Genomic DNA, 20431 nt, shown 5'->3' with positions numbered 1-20431 from the left:
TGATCCCAGGGTCCTGGGATCGAGCCTGCATCAGTCTCCCCTGCTCAGCGGGGAGTCTGCTTCTCCCTCTCCCTCTGCTGGCCACTCCCCCCTGCTTGAGCTGTCAAATAAATAAAATCTTAAAAAAAAAAAAAGACAAACCACCCAATTTAAAAATGGGCAAAAGATGTAAAGACACATCACAAAAGATGAGGCAAAACGGCAATATGCACATGAGAAGGTGCTCAACACCATCACTGAGCAAATACAAATTAGAAACACACAGAGACACCATCACATCTGACTAGGGTGGATTACACTTCAGACAAGTTACAATATCAAGTGTTGGCAAGGGATGTGCAGCAACAGGAACAGACATACTGTGGGAGGAGTGTAAAATGGTACAACCACTACAGAGAATTTTTGGCAATTTCTTATAAAGTTAAAAACACACTTATAACCCAGAAATTAAATTCCTATGCATTAACCCAAGTGAAATAAAGAGGCATGTCCAAATAAATACTTTTACACAAATGCTCATAGCAGTTTTATTCATAAAAGCCAAATCTGGAAACCCAAATTTCTATCAACAGGTGGATGATTAACAAAGGTTTGTCCATACAATGGAACACTACTCAGCAGAGAGATACCCAAACACATAACTACTTGGTTGAGTCTTTAAAACATGCCAAAGCAAAAGAAGTCAAGACACACAGAATTACATACTGTATGGGTCCATTTATGTGATGCCCCACAAGCAAAACTAATCTACACTGACCCAAAGCAGGTACTTGGGACTAGGGTGGGATTAGCTGGGAAAGGGCAAAAGGGAACATGTTTGGGTGATAAGAATGTTCTTTTTCTTTATTCTAATGGTGGTTACATAGGTATATGGTTTCTCAAAGCTCTGTACACTTTAAATAGGTGTTTTACTGTATGGAAACTGGACGTCACCAAAGTTGATTGAAATGGTCTGGTAGTATCTCTTCTGTACCATTTGAAACATCTCTAGTAATGAGGAATTTTCCAGAAGATGCAGTACTGTAGGCCCCTCTTTATCACTTACCCCCTGAAGCCTTCTAGTGTTGCTGGAATTTAAGAACTCAGAATATGCCCTCACAGGCAAAAAAACTGGTTCATGTCATTTCAAAACTGGTTGTTTTGGTTAATGTTCAGAGAAAAGAAAATCAGAGGCAGCAACTGGAAGTTGGGCAGACCATTATTTACTGTGTATTACAGCTGCCCAGAGGTGTCTGATGTACCTTATCTGCAGATCCCTCTTCCAGGTCACCTCTTCTCCAGCTGCCATGGCTCTCTCTCAGCTCTGGGGTCACCTCTTCTGTGAAGCCGGCCCCGATCCCCCACACCAGACTAGTCCCCTCCTTCCTATGCTCCTACACAGTGTGGAGCTTCTTCAGCACTTAGCTCTGTGCAGTGATATTTGTCTTCTCCATCAGACCCAACATCATCTTGTTTCCTAAGTGTTCAGCCCTGGTCCTTCTAGATCAATACATTTTCAGATAAATGACAAAATGAGCCAGAAAGCAGGGAAAGTGACCAGAAGAGGTCATCATGGAACTGCTGAGACAGAAAACCTTGAGCAGTGCACTGGGACTGGGTGCCCCTTGAGTGGATTAGAAAGAGACGCAGGCAACCAGGTGAAGGCAACACTCCCCAAAAGCAAGCAGACGGTCATGGGTGAGCTCTAAAGGCATAAATACGAGGCGTGCTGATCCTCCACTAGCTACTGCTTACAACCTCTGAGTTACATATAAGCAGAAGACATCAACAGGGCTGAGAGAGGATATTTCCAGTAGACCAGTAAATTACACTGTTAGAAAACAACAAAATCCAAAAATTTAAACTACAGCAGTACAACGCAAGAGAAGAGCCAATTACACATAGATGTGGGTGTGTTTTATTGCCTTGCACTAAGTACCAGGGACACATAATTAACTACGGCCATGTCCTGAAGGAATCAGTAGTGCAATAATGAAAGAGATGGCAGATAAAAACGTAATTTTGATATACCAAAGTGAGTGCAGTAATAGAAGTGCTCACTAGCAACGCAAGCACAGAGGGGTGACTGGCTGAGCCTGACACGATGCCTGAGATGGGTCTTGACTCCTGCTGAGGAGCTGTCCAGGTGTGGAGTGGAGAGCATTCAAACACGGACAACGAGGAGGAGGCAGGCGCAGCTTGGGTTAAGTGGGAATGCCAAGCAGTTAGTGTTGCTGCAGCACCAACCATGTGGCAGGGGGTTAAGCAGTGGGAGACGAAACTCCAGGAAGCAAAAGGCCTTAGAAAGCAGGACTGGGAGCTTGGAAATTATCCTAAGGACAACAGGGAACCAACTTGTGGTTTTAAATAACAAAAGTCTTTCTCCAACTTGCCTTTTTGATAGATCAAAACTTACCATGTGATATTCTTTAAGTATTAAGATACATAGTTCTGCTTTAAAAAGGATTTTTAACTCGGGTGAATTGTGCAATAACATATAGAAAGCTTCTTTGAGACCGAGCCCATCCCCCAGCATTGTTCCAGCTCAAAGTCAGCTGTCCAGTCACGTGGCTCTCCTGATGTCACACCTTCATAGTGGAGGACAGCACCCCAGTGCTGCTGCACAGTGGTGGGTGACAGCCCACCCTGAAAGCAGCCCTGCCTAGGACTTCGGAAACCTCTAAAGTCATATGAGTTAGGACTCATTCCCTCCCTTCTAAATATCACTCACTGAGTTGGAGAGTCATTATTTTTTGTTATCTAGATGTTCCCCCTGACCTGCAGACTTCTCACCCAAATGTATGGTGGTCTTACTCAAAGGAAGTCCTTCTTGGTGAACACCTTGATTATTTTTAAAGTTTGGGGTTGAGCTGAAGTCTTTCCCATACTGACTACATTCATAGAGTTTCTCTTCAGTATGAATTTTCTGGTGTTGAAGGAAATTTGACCTCTGAATAAAGCCTTTCCCACAGTAACTACATACATAAGGCTTTTCTCCGGTATGAATAATCTGATGTAGAAGCAGCTTGGAGCTCTGAATGAAAGCTTTCCCACAGTCCTTACATTCAAAGGGCCTATCCCCAGTGTGGATTTTCTGATGTTCAGTGAGATGGGCTTTCTGGAGAAAAGCTTTCCCACATTCCTTACATTCATACACTCTCTCTCCAGTGTGGATTTTCTGGTGTCGAATAAGGTACGAACTCAAAAAGAAAGCTTTCCCACATTCATTACATTCATAGAGTTTCTCTCCAGTGTGAATTCTTTGATGCTGGGTAAAGTTTGATGTCTGGCTGAAGCGCTTCCCACACTCATTGCACACATAAGGCCTTTCCCCAGTATGGATCCTCTGATGCTGAATAAGCTTTGAACTCCGAATAAAGGCCTTCCCACATTCATTACATTCAAAGGGCCTCTCTCCAGTGTGAATTCTCTGATGTTCGATGAGATCTGAGCGATGACGGAAGGCCTTCCCACACTCCTTACATTCATACTGTTTCACTTCTGTGTGGATCTGATAATGTCGAATAAGGCTTGAGCTCCTAATGAAGGATTTTCCACACTCATTACACTCATAAGGTCTTTCTCCTGTGTGAATTCTCTGATGGCGAATAAGCAAGGAGCTCTGGCTGAAGCCTTTCCCACACTCCTTGCATTCGAAAGGCCTCTCCCGGGTATGAATTCGCTGGTGCCGAACCAGGTCTGAGCTGTGATGGAAGGCTCTCCCACACTGCATGCATCGGAATGGCTTTCCTCCTGCATGTGCTCTCTGGTGCTCAGCGAGGTCTGCATAGTGAATGAAGTCCTTTCCACACATGTTGCACACATAGAGTCTTTCTCCAGTGTGACCTCTCTGATGCTCAGCAAGGTGGGAGCTCTGGCTGAAGCTTTTCCCACACTGCTCACATCTGTAAGGTTTCTCCCCAGCATGAGAAATCTGATGTCTAACTAGGTCCGAGTTAAATGTGAAGCTTTTGCCACAAATCTCACACTGGTGGGCTTCCCCTTCCACAAGCTCTCTCTGGAGGAGGAGGAGGTTTGAGCTCAGAACTGGGCTTTCTCCTGATTTACTGCCCACCCGAGCTGCCTCTCCTGCTTGGATCTTCCAATGGGTAACTGTTGCCCCCCTGAAACTGCCCTCCTGAGGGGGGCAGCCCCGCAGGCTCTGCCCTTCTGGGTTTCCCAACAGCCCCCCTAATCTGGGTTCAGGGAATGCCCCAGACTCAGAGGCAGGGGGCTCCATCACTGTGAGTGTTTCAGACATAGTCTTGGGCAGATTTCCATCCTCAGAAATTCAGGCTCCCGAGTCACCTTCTTGTCACAAGTTTCTAGGAAATAAAAGAGAAAAAGATCATTTTTTTCCCTTTGTCAACAGACAGGAATCTGCTGGAGCAGGTGGGGGACAAAACACATCCACAGAGTGGGAAAGAGGACTATTTCCTCTGCCCACACTCTTTACCCCTGTGTGCATCTCAACCACCTACCTCAACCACTTGAGAAGGCTCCTCTGGGGCTGCACCTCCAACACCCAACTCCAGGGACAGAATGGCTGGGTGGTAGATGGGGAGGGATGTGGCTTGGACTCTTAAAAAATTAAGACATATTTCCAAAGAAACACAAATGTACTGAACTTGCCACCTCTTCATTGTCCTCCTTTCCCTTTGTACCCAGCTTAGATCCCATGCTCTATGGTATTATGTTTACTTGGGGTTATATATTATATCATCCTAACTCCCCCTGCCCTTCTTCTATCATCCCTGCATGGGAAAACCCCAACTTGGGTTAAATTCCACTTGCTTCCCATTCTGTGTCTGTATCTATGCCAAATGAGTTCTCTCTACATTTACAAAGCCTTGATTAATGAATGGGGCCCTGAGAGCCACTGGCAATGTCTACACTTTCCTCATTCTCCTACAAGACCACCCCTGCTTTGTCCTCTCTTCTCAAATGCCCAATCCTCCCTCCTCCTTCTCAGCTGATGCCCTTACCTCAATGAGAGAACAGAAGAAATGAGGTGAGGGGCGCCTGGGTGGCTCAGTCGTTGAGTGCCTGCCTTCGGCTCAGGTCATGGGATCGAGCCCCACATCAGGCTCCCTGCTCCGCGGGAAGCCTGCTTCTCCCTCTCCCACTCCCCCTGCTTGTGTTCCTGCTCTAGCTGTCTCTCTGTCAAATAAATAAAATCTTAAAAAAAAAAAAAAAAAAAGAAATGAGATGAGAACGTTAAATTTCTCCTACCCGATCTGCCAACCTACCTGTCCACACCCTCCCTCCTTACATGTGCTACACTGTCCTTGATCCAATCTAGGGTGAACACCTCCACCGGGGCACTAAAACCCACCCCTCTCAACCACTCAACGGCACCAAGCCTCCTCTGTACAAGTCTAGAGCTGGAATGTTCACAGCATTTATATCCACCAAAATAACCAACAGAGAGATGGGCAGATTGAAGAGTACTCTACCAGAGACTAATATGTAGCAATGAAGAATTGCGATACAAAAGCAAAGATGAGTCTCACAAATGTAATGTTCAGCAGAAGCTAGGCACAGTAAGAGTTCATTGTGATTCTGTTCACACTGAGTTAAAAAACAGACAAAAGCAATTCAGGGGGGTAGAACTGAGACACTGCTGACCTTTGGGGAGAATGTAAGGACCGGCAGGGAGTGTTGGTGATCTACCAGGCACTCTGAATCCCACTGGCGTGTCACTGTGGAAAAGCTCGTTCAGTCAGGGGTTATTTAACGTTACAGTTGCCGGGGTGCAATGCCCAGCTCCCCGGCTCAGAGTGATGCCTACCCCCACCCTCCACCCCACTGGGAACCACGTGCAGGCAGGACTCTGCCTTCCCCAAGGTCTGCCCCTCCCCTCGAATGCCCACTCTTGGCTGTCCATCACTGCAGGACAAGGCACCACAAATACAGCAGCACAAATACAGTACGTCTGTCACCTCACACCTCTCAAGGTGTGAAGTCCAACCCAGTGTGACTTGGATCCCTGTTCAGGGTCACACAGGAGTCAGCCAGGCTAAGGTCACATCTGGAAGTGCTGGGAAACCTGTTCCAAACTCATTCAGATGTCAGTAGAAATCAGTTCCCTACAACCATAGGATTGTCCCTGACTCCTTGCCAGCTGTCAGCTGCTCTCGGCTCCTAGGGACACCTGTATCACCAAGAACAGCAAATAGAACACCTCTCTGACTTCTCTTCTGCCACCAGCTACAGAAAACTGCTTTCCAAGGGCATGCATGACCAGGTTGGCCCACCTAGGGCCTTGTCACCTTATGTCAGCTGACTTGGGACCTTAATTACATCTGCAAAATCCCTCCATGGTAGCTGTGAGGAGGTGCGTGTACCTTAGGCGCCAGGAATCTTGGAGGGCCATCTCAGATGCCTACCACACCACAGCCAATGCCTGGTCAATCACAGGAGCCTAGAGTGCCCTGGGGGCAGCTCAAGTGTTATCCCAATCCCAGACCTCCACTTCCAGGGAGTTCCCTCCAAGACGACCCCAAACAGGGGCGCCTGGGGGGCTCAGTCGTTAGGCGTCTGACTTTGGCTCAGGTCATGACCCCAGGGTCCTGGGATCAAGTCCCACGTCAGGCTCCCTGCTCAGCAGGGAGCCTCTTTCTCCCTCTCCCTCCACCAAATACATAAAATCTTAAAAAAAAAAAAGATGACCCTAAACAATCACTTCTTGCCCCAAATCTGCACCCTTGGGAAACAGAGCCTGCTGTGTACCCCCTGAAGGGATGCCTTCCAGACGCATTTCCAACGTGGACATCAAGGACAAGAACCCGCCCCTGAGGGCAAAGTTGGGGGTGAGGTGGAGCAGCAATGGGAGCAGAAGCAGAGGGAGTAACCAGGTAACATGTGCTCTGTGGCCCCGCCAGGGCATCCTTTCAGCACGTGTTTCTCTTTTATGTGAGCTAGAACTTGCATAAAGCACACATATCTTGATAAACTCCTTGTGACACCTGTTTAACCACCGGCAAGCCAACACAGAACATTTCTGTCATCCAAAAGGCTCCCCCTCCATGGGCAATCACCTCTTTTATTATAGAAGAATTCTGCCCATTAACAAAAGTTCAACTCAGGCGCCTCACCAGCTCAGTCAGTAGAACATGTGACTCTTGACCTTGGGGTTGTGAATCCAAGCCCCATGCTAGGGGTAGAGCTTACTTTAAAAAAAAAAATAAGTAAATAAGTTCATTTAAATAGAATTATACAACATGTTTCTGTACCTGCATTTTATTCATCATGTACCCATTTTTTAAAAAAAGCTTTTATTTGAGAGAAAGTGTGCGCGTGGGCGCGTACAGGGGGAGAGGCTGAGGGGGAAGGGAGAGGGGGAATCCGAAGCAAACTCTGCGCTGAGCACAGAGCCTGATGCAAGGCCTGATCTCACAACCCTAAGATCATGACCTGAGCCAAAACCAAGAGTTAGACTCTTAATTTAACACATACCATAAAACTCACCATCTTAAAGTACACAGCTCAGTGTTTTTTGAATATTCCTAAATGCAATACCATCACAACCATCCACTTGCAGAACATTTTCATCACTCCCCCAAATATGTATCTGCTTAAACCCAGCATTCTGCCTGGAAAGTCATCAACACTGCAGGCACCAGCAGCTCACTCTTTTCACAGATGGACAGCACACCACTGCATGAATAGGTCACAATCTACTTCTCACCGACACCTGAGTTGTCTGTGGTTTGCGGTGATGATTAATGCTGCTGTCAACACTCCTGTACTTGTCTTTTGGTAGATGAGGGTCCTCGTTTCTGCTGGGTGTACACCTGGGAGTGACTGCTGGGTCCCAGGTCCCAGGACTGCTCACTTTAGGGGTCACCTGGTCAAGACACTCTTGCAAATTCCATGGGGAACCAGTGCAGCTGTGGATGGCGATTCTTCCCCTTCTTGAGTGGGCGAGTCCATATGGTCATGCTGCTTTTGGCGGGTGATGGAGACAGCATTCAGGGTGGCTGGGGCTCGTATGAGTTACAGTATGACTGTGTGAAGCTGCACTGGCACCTGGTGAGAAAAGGCACACCCCACCCTCTGGGCCAGAGGAAGTACTTGGTGTGGGAGAGAGTGGCCAGTGGGGTAAACTGTGGCAGACTGAAGACTGCCCAGAATCTCTGCTCCCTCTGAGTGACAGAAATGTCACCTAAAATATGAGTAGGCACATGTCCGCCCAGCAAATGACTACACCTCGTAGAGTCCCCCGAAGTTAGGTGTGACCCTGTGACTGAGATCCAGCCCATGAGATGGGAATGGAATGGATGTGTGCAGGGCCCCTACCTCCACATCCCCTCTCCCTCCTCACGGTGACACATGGGTGAGGCAAAGCAGCCAGGCAAAGTGGAACAAGAAGTTAAAAACACTATTAGAAACACTATTTTGAATCTCTGTCACAGCAACTTGAATAATGCTTAAGTAATACTAAGAAACAAGCTGATTACTCAGACCAAGCCTCCCAGTGATGAAAAAGAAACTGAACCCACACACCAATAACTGGCAATAAGGACAAGGAGCTGAGCACAAGTCTGTGGCAGGCATTTCTGTCTGTGTGAGATCTACCTGGTAATTCATCTGCCAACACAGCCCCCCGGAGCAGCGACCCACTCAGTGGAGCTGTGATACGGCACAGATGAGGTCTGCCTCCTGGCATTCACTGAGGATGTTTTTCAGAGTTAAAGGCTCAATAACTTGGTTTAAAAAAATCTTTCTGCTGCTTATAAAAATTACTTCAGTTATTTTTTCAAGCTATAAGGTAAATTATGTCAATTGAGAAAGCGAAAACAACAGAAAAACTGAAAAAGGAAAAATTATAAAATGACCTTTAAACCCACCACTAAGATTACCAGTAAACATTTTCCTCTGGTATCTCTTCTACACTAGTATTTCTATGAAATCAAGACTATACCACTCAGTTTTACATCCTGTTTTACTTTTTTATCTTTTTAATCCTTAGCCATTACAAACATAAGATACACGTCATAAAAATATTTCAAATAATAAAGAAGTGTAGACAATATAGACAAAATTTAGACGATGAGAATCCCCACCAATTCAACAGATTACCACTGTTAGCTGTTTTGGTAATACACATTCATTGACAGTTTGCTTGAACAAATACAGAAACTCGATTTTCAAAAGTAAAAATGGGATCACACTACACTCATCCATCTGCAACCTTTCCCCTATTTATAATATATCCTGGCGTTCCTCAAGTTTATCCACACAGATGTTAACCTGGTTCTTTGACCAGCACAGATAGTCACTGAATCCCTATTTGGATCAGACACCGGAAGGAACATTCGTCCCTGTGCCTCTGGTGTCACAAGCAGGCATGTGCCCTGAGGTATTCTGCCCACCTGCCTGACCCTTTCTCCTCCCCAAAGATGGAAGGAGTTAGCAGAATGAAAAGTCTGGGCAAGTAACAGGCAGGCAGCACACAACCTGCTCCACAGGGGTGCACACTCTGCTCTGCCCCTCTAAGCCACAGGTTCAGCGGAGCAGCCCCCGAGGGGCCCCAGCAACCAGCGCTTCTGGTGAGCAGGCACCAGAGTCTGTCTGATGCTCTGATCCAGCCTTTGCCCAGAAGTGAGGTGGCAGTTTGGCCATGTGCCTCATTGGCTCAGAACTCAGGAGGAGAGGTGGGGTACAACTTATTAGGTCCCCTCGAGCCCCACCAGGCACAGTGCTGAGCAACAGACTCACATTGTCTCACACACTCCTCTAAACCTTCTAAAGTAGGTGTTCCCTCCGTTATTTACTCTACAAATGAGAAAATGGAGACTAAGAGAGACAGACAATTGCCCTAAGGTCACTAAACTAGTAAGAAGCAGCACTAAGGTTCAAATCCAGGTCTACCTTCCTCCAGTGCCCATTTCCCCATCATAGAAGATTTTTTCCCTTCCCACGTGTCACCTGTCACAGGATCATATGGGGTATTATGAAAGAAGCTGATAGTTTAAGCCTCACTTTTCTTAATTAAAAAAGGAAGGGAGGGTAGGATGTTGGGTTTTGTTTTGGAAGTACTATCTTTTTATTTTTATATTTAAAAGGACTCTTGTACTCCTTGCAAACAAGCTTACATGTGTCTACAAGAAAATAGCTTTAAAAAGTATGTATCTTTTAATGGTCTTCATAATTTCCCCTAACTTTAGAGTTATACCTGGCTTTGAATAAACATTTATCTGAAAATCAGCCATCTGTCAGTTTCTGCTTAGCTCCTTGTTTTTTGTGAATTCAAACAAAATTGAACTGATACTCTTTCATTTAAAGAAACCTGAATGAGGGGTGCCTGGGTGGCTTAGTCGTTAAGCGTCTGCCTTCGGCTCAGGTCATGATCCCAAGGTCCTGGGATCAAGCCCCGCATCGGGCTCCCTGCTCCGCGAGAAGCCTGCTTCTCCCTCTCCCGCTCCCCCTGCTTGTGTTCCCTCTCTCGCTGTGTCTCTCTCTGTCAAATAAATAAATAAAAATCTTAAAAAAAATAAACAAACCTGAATGAAATGAACAAAAGGAAGTAAAAATATATCATGCCTGTGACCCCACAACATACAGAGCTACCATGGCCTACCTTTCTGTTACAACACAGAGAATCTGCTGGATAAAATTTAACATGAAATTGTGCAAATACACAGCTGATGTTGAGAGAGATGGGGCAATCCTTGGTGCTGGAAATGAAGTGGGATCTTAACCTGGAGTGGGACCCTGTGAACTTTGGGGTGACAAGTGGGGGGTGTGCACGACACAGGCACTAGCAGCTTTTTCTCCCGAGCACTGGTAAAGGACTCACAGACTGGTCTGAGTCCCTGTTTGTGGCTTACAGCCTTGAAGAAGCAGGAAGGTCGCTGAGCTTCACCCTTGGGAATAACAAGCGCTGCACCTGAGTGAAACACAAACCAGAGCTGCACGAGAATCTGCACCTGCTCCTGCCGCTGCAGGGATGAAGGGCACCGAGAGCCGGGTGTGTGCCAGTCACTGGGCACGGTGTCTCGTTTTGTCATGTTCTCCTCACAACTACCCATGGGGTCCAGGGAGGTGACTTGCTCAAGGTCAAGCCAGCCGCTAGCTGCTGTCTTCTCCCCCTCCCACCCCACGGCACTCTGGTTCCTGCTCCCGAGGATACTGATGGCCTTCGCCTCTCCCGACAAGTCCTGTGTCCTCTCAGCAGGCATCTTCCGAGACCCGAGGCAGCATGGACATGCCTGACAGCTCCTCGAACCACTTCAATGGCACCGCTGGGCTCTGGGTCGGAGGCTTCCCAGACCACCCCTCCCTCTGGCTCACGAGTGTTGTTGGGGCCTTCCCAGCTCTGCCCTCTCTCCACATCATCCCCAAGACCTTTCCAGGAGTCAGGAACCCATCACCATCACTCCAAGAGAGGCTGGAGCCGCGTGTGCAGGCTTGTGAGAAAGCAGCAGTCCCTCCCCCCAGCTCCTCTCTCTATCTGCCCCAAGAGAGACGCTGCTTACTGCTGGCATTAACATAGTGTTAGAGGGCGCCTGGGTGGCTCAGTTGGTTAGGCGACTGCCTTCGGCTCAGGTCATGATCCTGGAGTCCCGGGATCGAGTCCCGCATCGGGCTCCCTGCTCGGCGGGGGGTCTGCTTCTCCCTCTGACCCTCTTCCCTCTCGTGCTCTCTGTCTACCATTCTCTCTCTCTCAAATAAATAAAGTCTTTGAAAAAAAACAAAACAAAACATACTGTTAGAATGCTGCCTCTGTAACGGGGAGAAAGGCTCCATCTGTGCGGATAGGGGGCAAGGTAGCCCCTGAAGCCTGGGGTAATGGGCATCGCAGATCCTAGGTGGGCGAAAGGCACTGACTTCTATCACTCGTCGGGACTGGGCCCCAGGGTCAAGCCGTGCTGCAGCACGTGATGAGCGCAAGTCTACAAACTGCCCGAGTTCTAAGCCTGCCTCCACTAACATTCCTGGGGAACCTCAAGCCGAAGACCCCGACGCCATGACGTAACCGGTGTGTGAGGGGGTGACAGGTCCCCCACTTCGGCGGACTCAGCCACTGGGATCGATAGTCTTCTAGGGGAACGCGAGCCTTTAGGAAAGCGCTGCATAAGCGCAGCCAAGCCCCTCCAGCGCCTGAGCATTCTTCAGGCCCGAGGTGTGCAGGGAAGTCTATTCCTCCCAATTCCCTCCCACTGCACCCCCACCGGGGCATCGGGGGCTGCCCTGCCCCTGCTCCCGCACCAGGGGCTCCAGACCCCGGGCCCTCTGCCGGGATCGTCTGGAGCGCTCCCTCGGGCTCCAGACACAGCAGGCAGGCCGTCGGGCCCGGAGCAAGCAGCGGCACTGCCCGCGCCCGTACTCGTCACCTCCGCCCCGCAGCTCAGCCGACAGCGGCTGCGAGAGCAGCACAAGGGCGACGCCGGGCGCTGGAGCCGGGCGCGCCGCGGCGTGGGGGCGCGTCCCCGGGCGCTCCCCGGGGAGAGGAGGTACGGGGCAGGCCGCGACGCCCGCCCGCCCGCCCGCCCGCCCCTGCCATCCCCGCCCCGGCCCGCGGCCGGAAGCAAGCCACTCACCCGGACACCCGCGGCGAGACGACTGCCGGCCGACAAAGCCCGCACCGCCACCCACACGCCGCGGCCGGAAGTCGGCCGAGCCCCGCCCCGAGAGCTTCCGGGGCCGCTCTAGGCGCCCGGAGCCGGCGGCCTCTCGGTGGTTCGGACTTCCGCCGGCCGGCGTCCGGCCTCCGCGCGGCGGCAGCCCGCGTGCGTGTCCCCGAGCGTACGTCCGTCCGCGCGGAGCTGCAGGTGCCGGCGCCGCCGCGGGGCGGAGCTCAACGGTGGGGGTGGGGGGAGGGGTGCCGCGGGCGGCCGCGGCCGGCGGAGGCTCCCTGAGCGGCTGGGGGCCTGCGAGCTGCCCGGGGCCGCCCATCGGCCCTGGAGGCGGCTCGGGGCCTCCTCTCCCAGCCGCTGGCGGCGTCGCCTGGGGCGTTCCCTCCACAGCCCCGCGGGAAGGCCCTCAAACGCCGTCCGTTGGCAGGCGGGGGCTGAAGCAGGAGTCGGGGCTCGTAGGCGCGCTCACACAGCGAGTCAGCGGCCAGCCGGCCGCCCCTAGGGCCACGCCCTCACCCTGGCCGTGTGGCCGGTCCTGGGGGTGCAGAAGACGCCCCCGGACACAGGCCCCCCGCGCCGCGCGCCGGAGCAGGTGTCAGATGAGGCCCCGCGTGGCGGGGGCGGCTCGGTTGGGAACTCCCGCGCTCCTGGCCCCCACCTGCCGGCGACGCACAGGACCCTTTGGACGACTCCGGGGCCCTGGTAGCCAAGGCAGAGCAAGGGGAGGAGCGAGCAGAAGCGAGAGAAGCCCCCCGCACCGACCCACGGGGGCGGCCGAGGCGGGGGCTGGCTCGGCGGCCCGCGCCGCCGTCCCTGGCTCCTGTGCGGGTGCGGCAACACTTGGCGTCGCTCCGTGCGGGCGTGTTTTAAGCCTTCAAGTGGCAGGTGTACCTATCACCTCATTGTGCGCTTGGCTGCTTGTACTCAGCATTATTTTAAAATCACCCCGTGTTAACGCACACAGTTGGTCTAGTCCACCCGCTCAAACTGCGCTCTCTACCCCTCCTGATTAATGAACGTTTCGTTTGTCCCCCGCTTTTCTCTACTGCAAACAATGCAAGAGAGCAGATCCTCGTACAGTGTTCCCATGTCCGAGCAAGGATTTCTCTGGGCGACAGGCCCAGAGACGGGCTTAAATGTAAGGATTGTAGCCTAACATGTGGCTGGATTTGCTTTTCAGTGACTGTCATAATTTATACTCCGGCTACGGGAGTGGCAGGACTCGTTTCCCTGCATCTTCACCAACACTTAGTGTCTGACTTTCTGAAATTTACCAATCTCAGGGGTGAAGGGCAGTATCCTGTTCTTGTTGCCAAATTCAGTGAGACGTCATTTACAAGCTTAAGATTTATTTATTTATTTATTTGACAGAGAGATAGCAGAAGCAGGAATACAAGGTGGGGGTGTAGGAGAGGGAGAAGCAAGCTTACGGCTGAGCAGGGAGCCCGAGGCGGGGCTCGATCCCAGGACCCCGGGATCATGACCTGAGCCGAAGGCAGACACTTAACGACTGAGCCACCCAGGCGCCCCATACGCAGTTGTTTTTAATAAATACATGTGATAAGTAGTTTCGCCAAATGTATCCGACCGTGTGAGGTCCGCAATAGAACATCGCCAGCCTCCCCAAGTGGTCCCCTGGGCTCCTCCCCGACCCGTACAGCTGCTTCAGTGAACAAATCTGATTTATAATCAGGCCAAACCTCCATATTCATTAGTCACTTGAACTGATGAACTCTGACTGAAATGACCTTGCCCCATTTTTGCACTGGGCTGTCTTTTTCTTTGTGATTTGGTGGAGTTTAGTTTTTAGTCTGGATACAAATTATTGGCATATTACATATGTTGCAAATGTCTTGCCTTTATCTGCTCACAGAGTTACATGTGCCCTTCACTGACGCTGGTGTGTTCAGGCCTGTCTTTTCCTTTGTGATGTGTGCTCTGTTCCTCCCTCTGTCACAGGACCCTCACGGTGCTGTCTTTTCTCAGAGAGCCTTAACATTTTTACTCTCAGTGCTTGGCCTTCCAACCATCTGGAATTTATTTCTGAATATGATGAGATGTTGGAATCTTATCCTTTTCCATACGATGAGCCAATCAACATCCCCGTAAAGTGAGTTAAACCACCCGCCCTTTCACATACTGCCTTGTCATAGAAAAGTGTCTTGAGAAGAATGGTACTGAAAAGAAATGAGTGTTGCAACTATAGTGAGTGGAGGCGTGTGTGGGTAAAATGGAAGTGATGGGCCGTGATACATAGGGAGTTATAACAACGTGACTACACGTATGTGTGGTCCACAGAGGAGGACGGCAAAGAAACACCCACCCATCCCTACTTAAGATTTAGAGGGGTTCCTGGCTGGCTCAGTTGGCAGAGCTTATCCCTCAGTCTTGGTCATGAGTTCTAGCTCCATGTTGGGGGTAGAGAGTACTTAAAAAAAAAAAAAAAATCTTGGGCGCCTGGGTGGCTCAGTCAGTTAAGCGACTGCCTTCAGCTCAGGTCATGATCCCAAGGTCTTGGGATGGAGTCCCACATCGGGCTCCCTGCTCCGCGGGGAGCCTGCCACTCCCCCTGCTTGTGCTCTCTCTTTCTCTGACAAATAAATAAATAAAATCTTAAAAAAACAAAAAGTCTTAGAAATAGGACGGGTTGAGAGTAAGGGGTCAGAACAGAGCTGGACCTCTCTCAACCTTTGACAGAGGCCTGGGGCTGCACCCATGGAACCGGTGGGTCAGTGGGAGGCTGGCTGGCTAGGAGCAGAGCCCACCCTGGATTGGATCTGCAGGCGCTGTAGGGGCTGTCCTGGCTAAGCCTCCAGAAGTGGCACCGGAGAAACTGCATGTGTTCATCTCAAGCCTACAAAAAAGCTTGCTGGGGTTGCATGGTTTCTCTTACAGGGCCTGTCTCCCGGGAAGGACTCTGCTGACAGTGCCCAGGTGTTTGTCACTGTGGGAGGGCCACCTGCCTTTGCCCATCAGGCTCCTGTGGGAGTTAATACCTGTTAACCCCTGGGAAGAGACTAGTTCTCTGGTGCTTGAGTCTGGTTGCAGAGAGTTGTTGCCATGAGAACTTGGTGCCAGATGACAGATGCCACCCAAGGGGACCAGCTGTGCTGCTTCTGCTTAACTGCTGACTGTCTATGCCCTCCCTGTATTGCACAGTGGACCCCAAGCCCACATCTGGGTTGTGATGACCTTTAGAATAGCCTAGTCAGAGCGAGGTTTTTGAAGCAAAACAAAATCTAACTGGATTTGGGGAAGGACAATATTCACAAGGCGTGAGATGCCGGGAGCATGGGAGGACTCACCAGGAGCTGTTATAATCAGCAATGTGAAAAGGGGCCCTGGGCCCTGAGGACACGTTCCTAACCCCTTCACCCTTAGCACAGCAGGGAAAGCTTCCTGGAGGAGGAGGCCTCTTACAGATGCCTCAGGGAAGAGAGGACAGCCTTTCTTAAAACGTGGGCAAGATCTGGGGCGCCTGGGTGGCTCAGTCGGTGAAGCATCTGCCTTCAGTTCCAGTCATGACACCAGGGTCCTGGGATTGAGCCCCGTGTTGGGCTTCCTGCTCAGTGGGGTGGGGGGATGGGGATTAAGAAGTGCACTTATCCTGATTAAAAAAAAAAAAGATGTCAAATCTCCCAAAATTAATCTAAAAGTTTAATACAATTTCTATCAAAATTCCAGAAAGAATTTTAGTAGAGACAGATAAACTTACTCTTAAATTTATATGGACAGGACAGGCCCTAGAATAGCTAAAAATAATCAATCAATCCTGGAAAAGGAGAATAAAGTGAGAGGCTCATTCTCCCTGATATTAAGACCTACTACATTGCTGCTGTAATCGAGTCTGTGTGGTGCTGGTGGAGGGATGGGTACCGAGATCAGTGGAGCAGAATACAGAACCCACGTCCAGCTGATTTTTGACAAAGGAACAGAAGCAATTCATTGGAGTTAATGATGTATCTATACTGGCTCATCAGTTGTAAAAAATAAAAGTAAAATAGCCAGACTTGGATTTTTTTGGTTAAACTTTTGTCAATATTATTAATAAGCAACAGTCCATCTCAGATATCTGTGGGTAGTACAAATTCAAGAGTAACCTCATTTTCCACCTGAGACCACGATTTGCTCTTTGAGACGCTTCCGGTGTTTTGCTTAGCTCTTCAGAGCCTTCCGGTATCCAAATTAAACGTATGTGCTTCAAAGCACTTAGCATTCCCATCACATGTCCAAGGCTGGTTATAAGGTTGATTGTGATGTGTTTGTCCAAGATGTTCCATCTTTGGGCAGATCCAGAAAATACTGTGTTTGATCTTTTAGTTGTTCTAGAGAATGTCGTCATGGTCAGCACGACTGAAGTCAGGTCTCCCGGTGACGTGATATGTAGCATAAAAAAATGCTTCTGGATTTTTGGCCAAAACTTCTGGCTTATTCGTTTTCTCCAACCTTCTCAGCACCGGGGTCATCTTCTTGCCCTCAATAACGTTTTAAATCAATGCCTAAAATTGTTTGTTGCTTTTTTCCAGTCCTTACCTTAAGTCAAATGCATGTTTCATCTAGACCTACATATGTACAAATTCAAGAGAATGTGAATTAATATTGCAAAATATTCCTCAGCAACTATTGCAAATACTATATGAATTTCTGAGGACTCCTGGAATCACAGATGGAAACAGGAAGAAAAGCAAGAAGCATCTGACCCGTTAGTTAATTTATCTTTTTTCCTACCTAGGTGCCTCCACCACTCAACTTCCCCTGCACAACCCACAGGCCTTCATGGTCTTCAAGAAGTTCTGTTGAGAGGATAAAAGGACAAGCTACAGAAATAGCTCCCAGAAGTGGGAGAAAATACTTGCAAATCACATATCCAACAAAGTATTTGTATCCAGAATATATTGAAAAATTCTCTAAACAAAGAAAGAGGGACGCCTGGGTGGCTCAGTCGGTTAAGCATCTGCCTTCAGCTCAGGTCATGATCCCAGGGTCCTGGGATCGAGTTTCGCATCGGGCTCCTTACCCAGTGGGGAGCCTGCTTCCCCCTTTGCCTGCGGCTCCCCCTGCTTGTGTTCCCTCACTCTCTCTCTGACAAATAAATAAATAAAATCTTAAAAAAACAAAAACAAATAATTAGAACACAAAAGATCTGAACAGACACTTCACCAAAAATATAGAGAGACGGCAAATAAGCACACAAGAAGATGCTCACTGTCGTTAGCCATTAGGAAAATGCAAATTACACCCATGATGAGTGTCTATCAGAATACACCTCTTGGAATGGCTAAAATAAAAAACAGTAAGAGTACTAAATGCTGGAGAGGAAGTGGGTCACTCCTACATTGCTGGAACAGCATGAGGCAAGAGCTCCATCCGGAAGCCAAGCATTCCCAGTCGTCAGAAAGCCTGCCTGTGCACGATGCAGCTTGGACTTCTGTGGATTCGGAGTTCTAAGCAGCTGCCGGAAGGGGTGGCTTGAGGCTGCGTAGCCCGAGGGCTGTTAGCTCAGGGGGCTGGAGGAGGATGCCCCAGGGCCAGCCCAAGCAGCCAGCGCCCTGGTGAGGGGCAGTGCGGGGGCCAGACTGCCTCTCCGCACCACAAGCCGACAAGTCAGGCTGTTTCCAGGGCAGGAAGCTGCCAGGCCCACCAGTGCCACCAGGACCATCCTGCAGCCTGCTTGGTCTGCCCCATTGTAACACCAACCTGGACAAACCGAGGCTCTGAAAGCTACCATTTTCAAATGAATCTGGATTGTATTTTTAAACCTACGTCATTGTCTGTCTTTGCAACATAGGTGGGTTCTGAAGGCCATTTGCACCCAGATGGGCTATAGGGCTTTTGGATGATCTTTCATCCCACAGTGCACCACGAGCACCTGGCAAAGCGAATCTGCAGGTGACAAGATCCCAGTCCTCATTCAGTTCTGGCTTTTTATTTTCAGATGCTGATTTGTTGCCACAGAATGTGATTGTTCCATTTTGGGCAGCTTAGTCCCTGACACTGGTAGGCGCTGGCGGCCTGCAGTCACTTTGGTGGGCGCTGATTTTTTTTGCTTAAGTCAGGCAGTATGAAGTGTTAAACGTGTGCATTTTGTTTAAACTGTTCTTTTTTAGCCTGTCGCTCCACAGAGAAAAAGTCTGTACAGTATGAATGTTTGCTATATGATGATAACATTAAAAACTATGACAACACGTGGTGGAAATAGGAGACGAGATCCCTAGGCCAGAGGTCATGAAACGCATAAGAGGCAGGTGAGAGCTGGGTGGGTGAGGGGCGTGTGACCCTCCCGGGAGCGCCCGGCCTCCCTGGCTGCTCACACTGCCACTTCCAGGCCGAGGAAGGGTCACCGCACACAGCCAAACTCTGAATGTGTCCTGCCGATCCCTCACAGACACGCGAAATAACTTAATCACAGAAGCAATCATTACATGGCCGTTGGAGGAAATACAGAAATACAGAAACTTGAAAGGGAGTGTAGTGTGAGGCGTTATTTTGGCTCTTTAGGAATCCTCACGCCACTAGGTCAGCTGATGGGGAAGAGGGCCTAGCGGGTTTCCGCGCGGGCCTCAGTGCCTCCCACCGGCTGCGCAGTCTGCAGTCGGACCGCAGGGAACCTGCTTGAGCTGAAGGACCATGGGATCTCACAGCCGAGAGGCCTGCTGTGTAGTCAGCATAACCGAGGCTAATGGAATCCCTGAGATGCAAAGATAAAATACTACATGCACGGAGAAAAGGAGAAGCAGATTGCTCACGGAGGAGAGAATCTGTTTGCCTCAGACTTCATTAGCAGGGACTGTAGCTCTCTCCATATTTATTACCTGAATGTGTCACAGTCATGGCCACGTTGTGTTATGGTCATACTTCAGGGGGGCGCCTGGTGGGCTCAGTCGGTGGAGCATGCCCCTCTTGATCTCAGGGTCCTGAGTTCGATCCCCACACTCGGCATGGAGCCTACTTAAGAACATAAAATAAAATCCTAAAAAAAAATGAAGTTAATTTCCTTTCTGCTCTAGCTTCTTCCTCCTAGGGTGTGATCTCCATAGTTAAAGTCAACATTAAGTCCATAAGATGCAAACGGATGGAGGAATCTCGCCAGAAAAACTGGAGAAGGTGTGACCCAGAAATACCAGGTGTGAGACAGGATGTAGCCAGGGCAGACATCAGGGCAACTTCCCAGGCCGGGACTGCGGGGCAGGCGGTTCAGCCGTGTGTGGTAACTGCACTGTGTTGGGAAGGGTCGAGAGGAAGGTGTTGAGGGCTGTAGGGGAAGACGGGCTTCTGCGGATTCTGGGGGGTCCGGGGGTGGACTGTAACGACCATCTCTGGTTTTAGCCTCACACCTACCCCCTCCCCCTTTCTCTTTGGGAAAACCTCGGTGTTTGGTTTGTGGCACCTCCTAGGATCCGTGGATCGTGGTATTACCAACCTGGGAGTGCCACCCGGTCCACGTGTGACTGACGACGAGGCAGTCAGGCTCTCCTCTCTGGAAATCAGGTGCCATCCGCAGCCTTCTGTGCCCTGACCCCATCCCTTCCTCTCTCCAGAAGCTCGGCTCCCGCTAGCCACCTACTGGAGACCTTCAATTACGTGTCCTGGAGATAACTCAGATTCAACACGGGGAGGACCCGCCCCGGTTCTGGCTTCCCTCTCACCTCCAAACACAACTGTTCATCGTCCCGTGGACCTTCTTCCCGTTTGTACACCCACCAATCCCCCCACGTACGTGCTTTACTCTCACCCTCCCTCGCTGCCCGCATCTGGACCGCTGCCCTGTTCTGCTTTCTTCCTCAGAAATGGCTCTCAAATTTGTCACCTCCTCTCTCTCAGATTGATTTTTTTAAAATATTTTATTTATGGGGCGTCTGGGTGGCTCA

At 49.9% G+C, this 20431-nt stretch overlaps 1 protein-coding gene across 3 annotated transcripts; it reads right to left on the bottom strand.

Annotated features, from left to right (window-relative positions):
• Positions 1-499: 499 nt before the first annotated feature.
• On the bottom strand, positions 500-13387 carry ZNF623 (zinc finger protein 623). 3 transcript variants are annotated; one of them, XM_073893335.1, is made up of 5 exons: positions 12528-12602; positions 7670-11665; positions 4965-5157; positions 4461-4560; positions 500-4304 (listed from the first exon to the last, which is right to left on the bottom strand). In XM_073893335.1, the coding sequence occupies exon 5, from the start codon at positions 4238-4240 to the stop codon at positions 2726-2728; it is 1515 nt and encodes a 504-aa protein (XP_073749436.1). In that variant the 5' UTR covers positions 4241-4304; positions 4461-4560; positions 4965-5157; positions 7670-11665; positions 12528-12602; the 3' UTR covers positions 500-2725. The 3 variants fall into 3 exon arrangements, with proteins under 3 accessions (XP_073749436.1, XP_073749438.1, XP_025727046.1); XM_073893337.1 differs by lacking the exons at positions 4461-4560; positions 4965-5157; positions 7670-11665; positions 12528-12602 and adding an exon at positions 13080-13387; XM_025871261.2 differs by lacking the exons at positions 4461-4560; positions 4965-5157; positions 7670-11665 and having other exon boundaries at positions 12528-12598.
• Positions 13388-20431: the final 7044 nt, after the last annotated feature.

The sequence above is a fragment of the Callorhinus ursinus genome, unplaced genomic scaffold, assembly GCF_003265705.2.
Source record: "Callorhinus ursinus isolate GAN/ISIS: 27379988/994484 unplaced genomic scaffold, GSC_fseal_2.0 scaffold5, whole genome shotgun sequence".
NCBI classification, from domain to species: Eukaryota; Metazoa; Chordata; class Mammalia; order Carnivora; family Otariidae; genus Callorhinus; species Callorhinus ursinus.
This window is presented reverse-complemented; position numbering and strand designations above follow the sequence as displayed.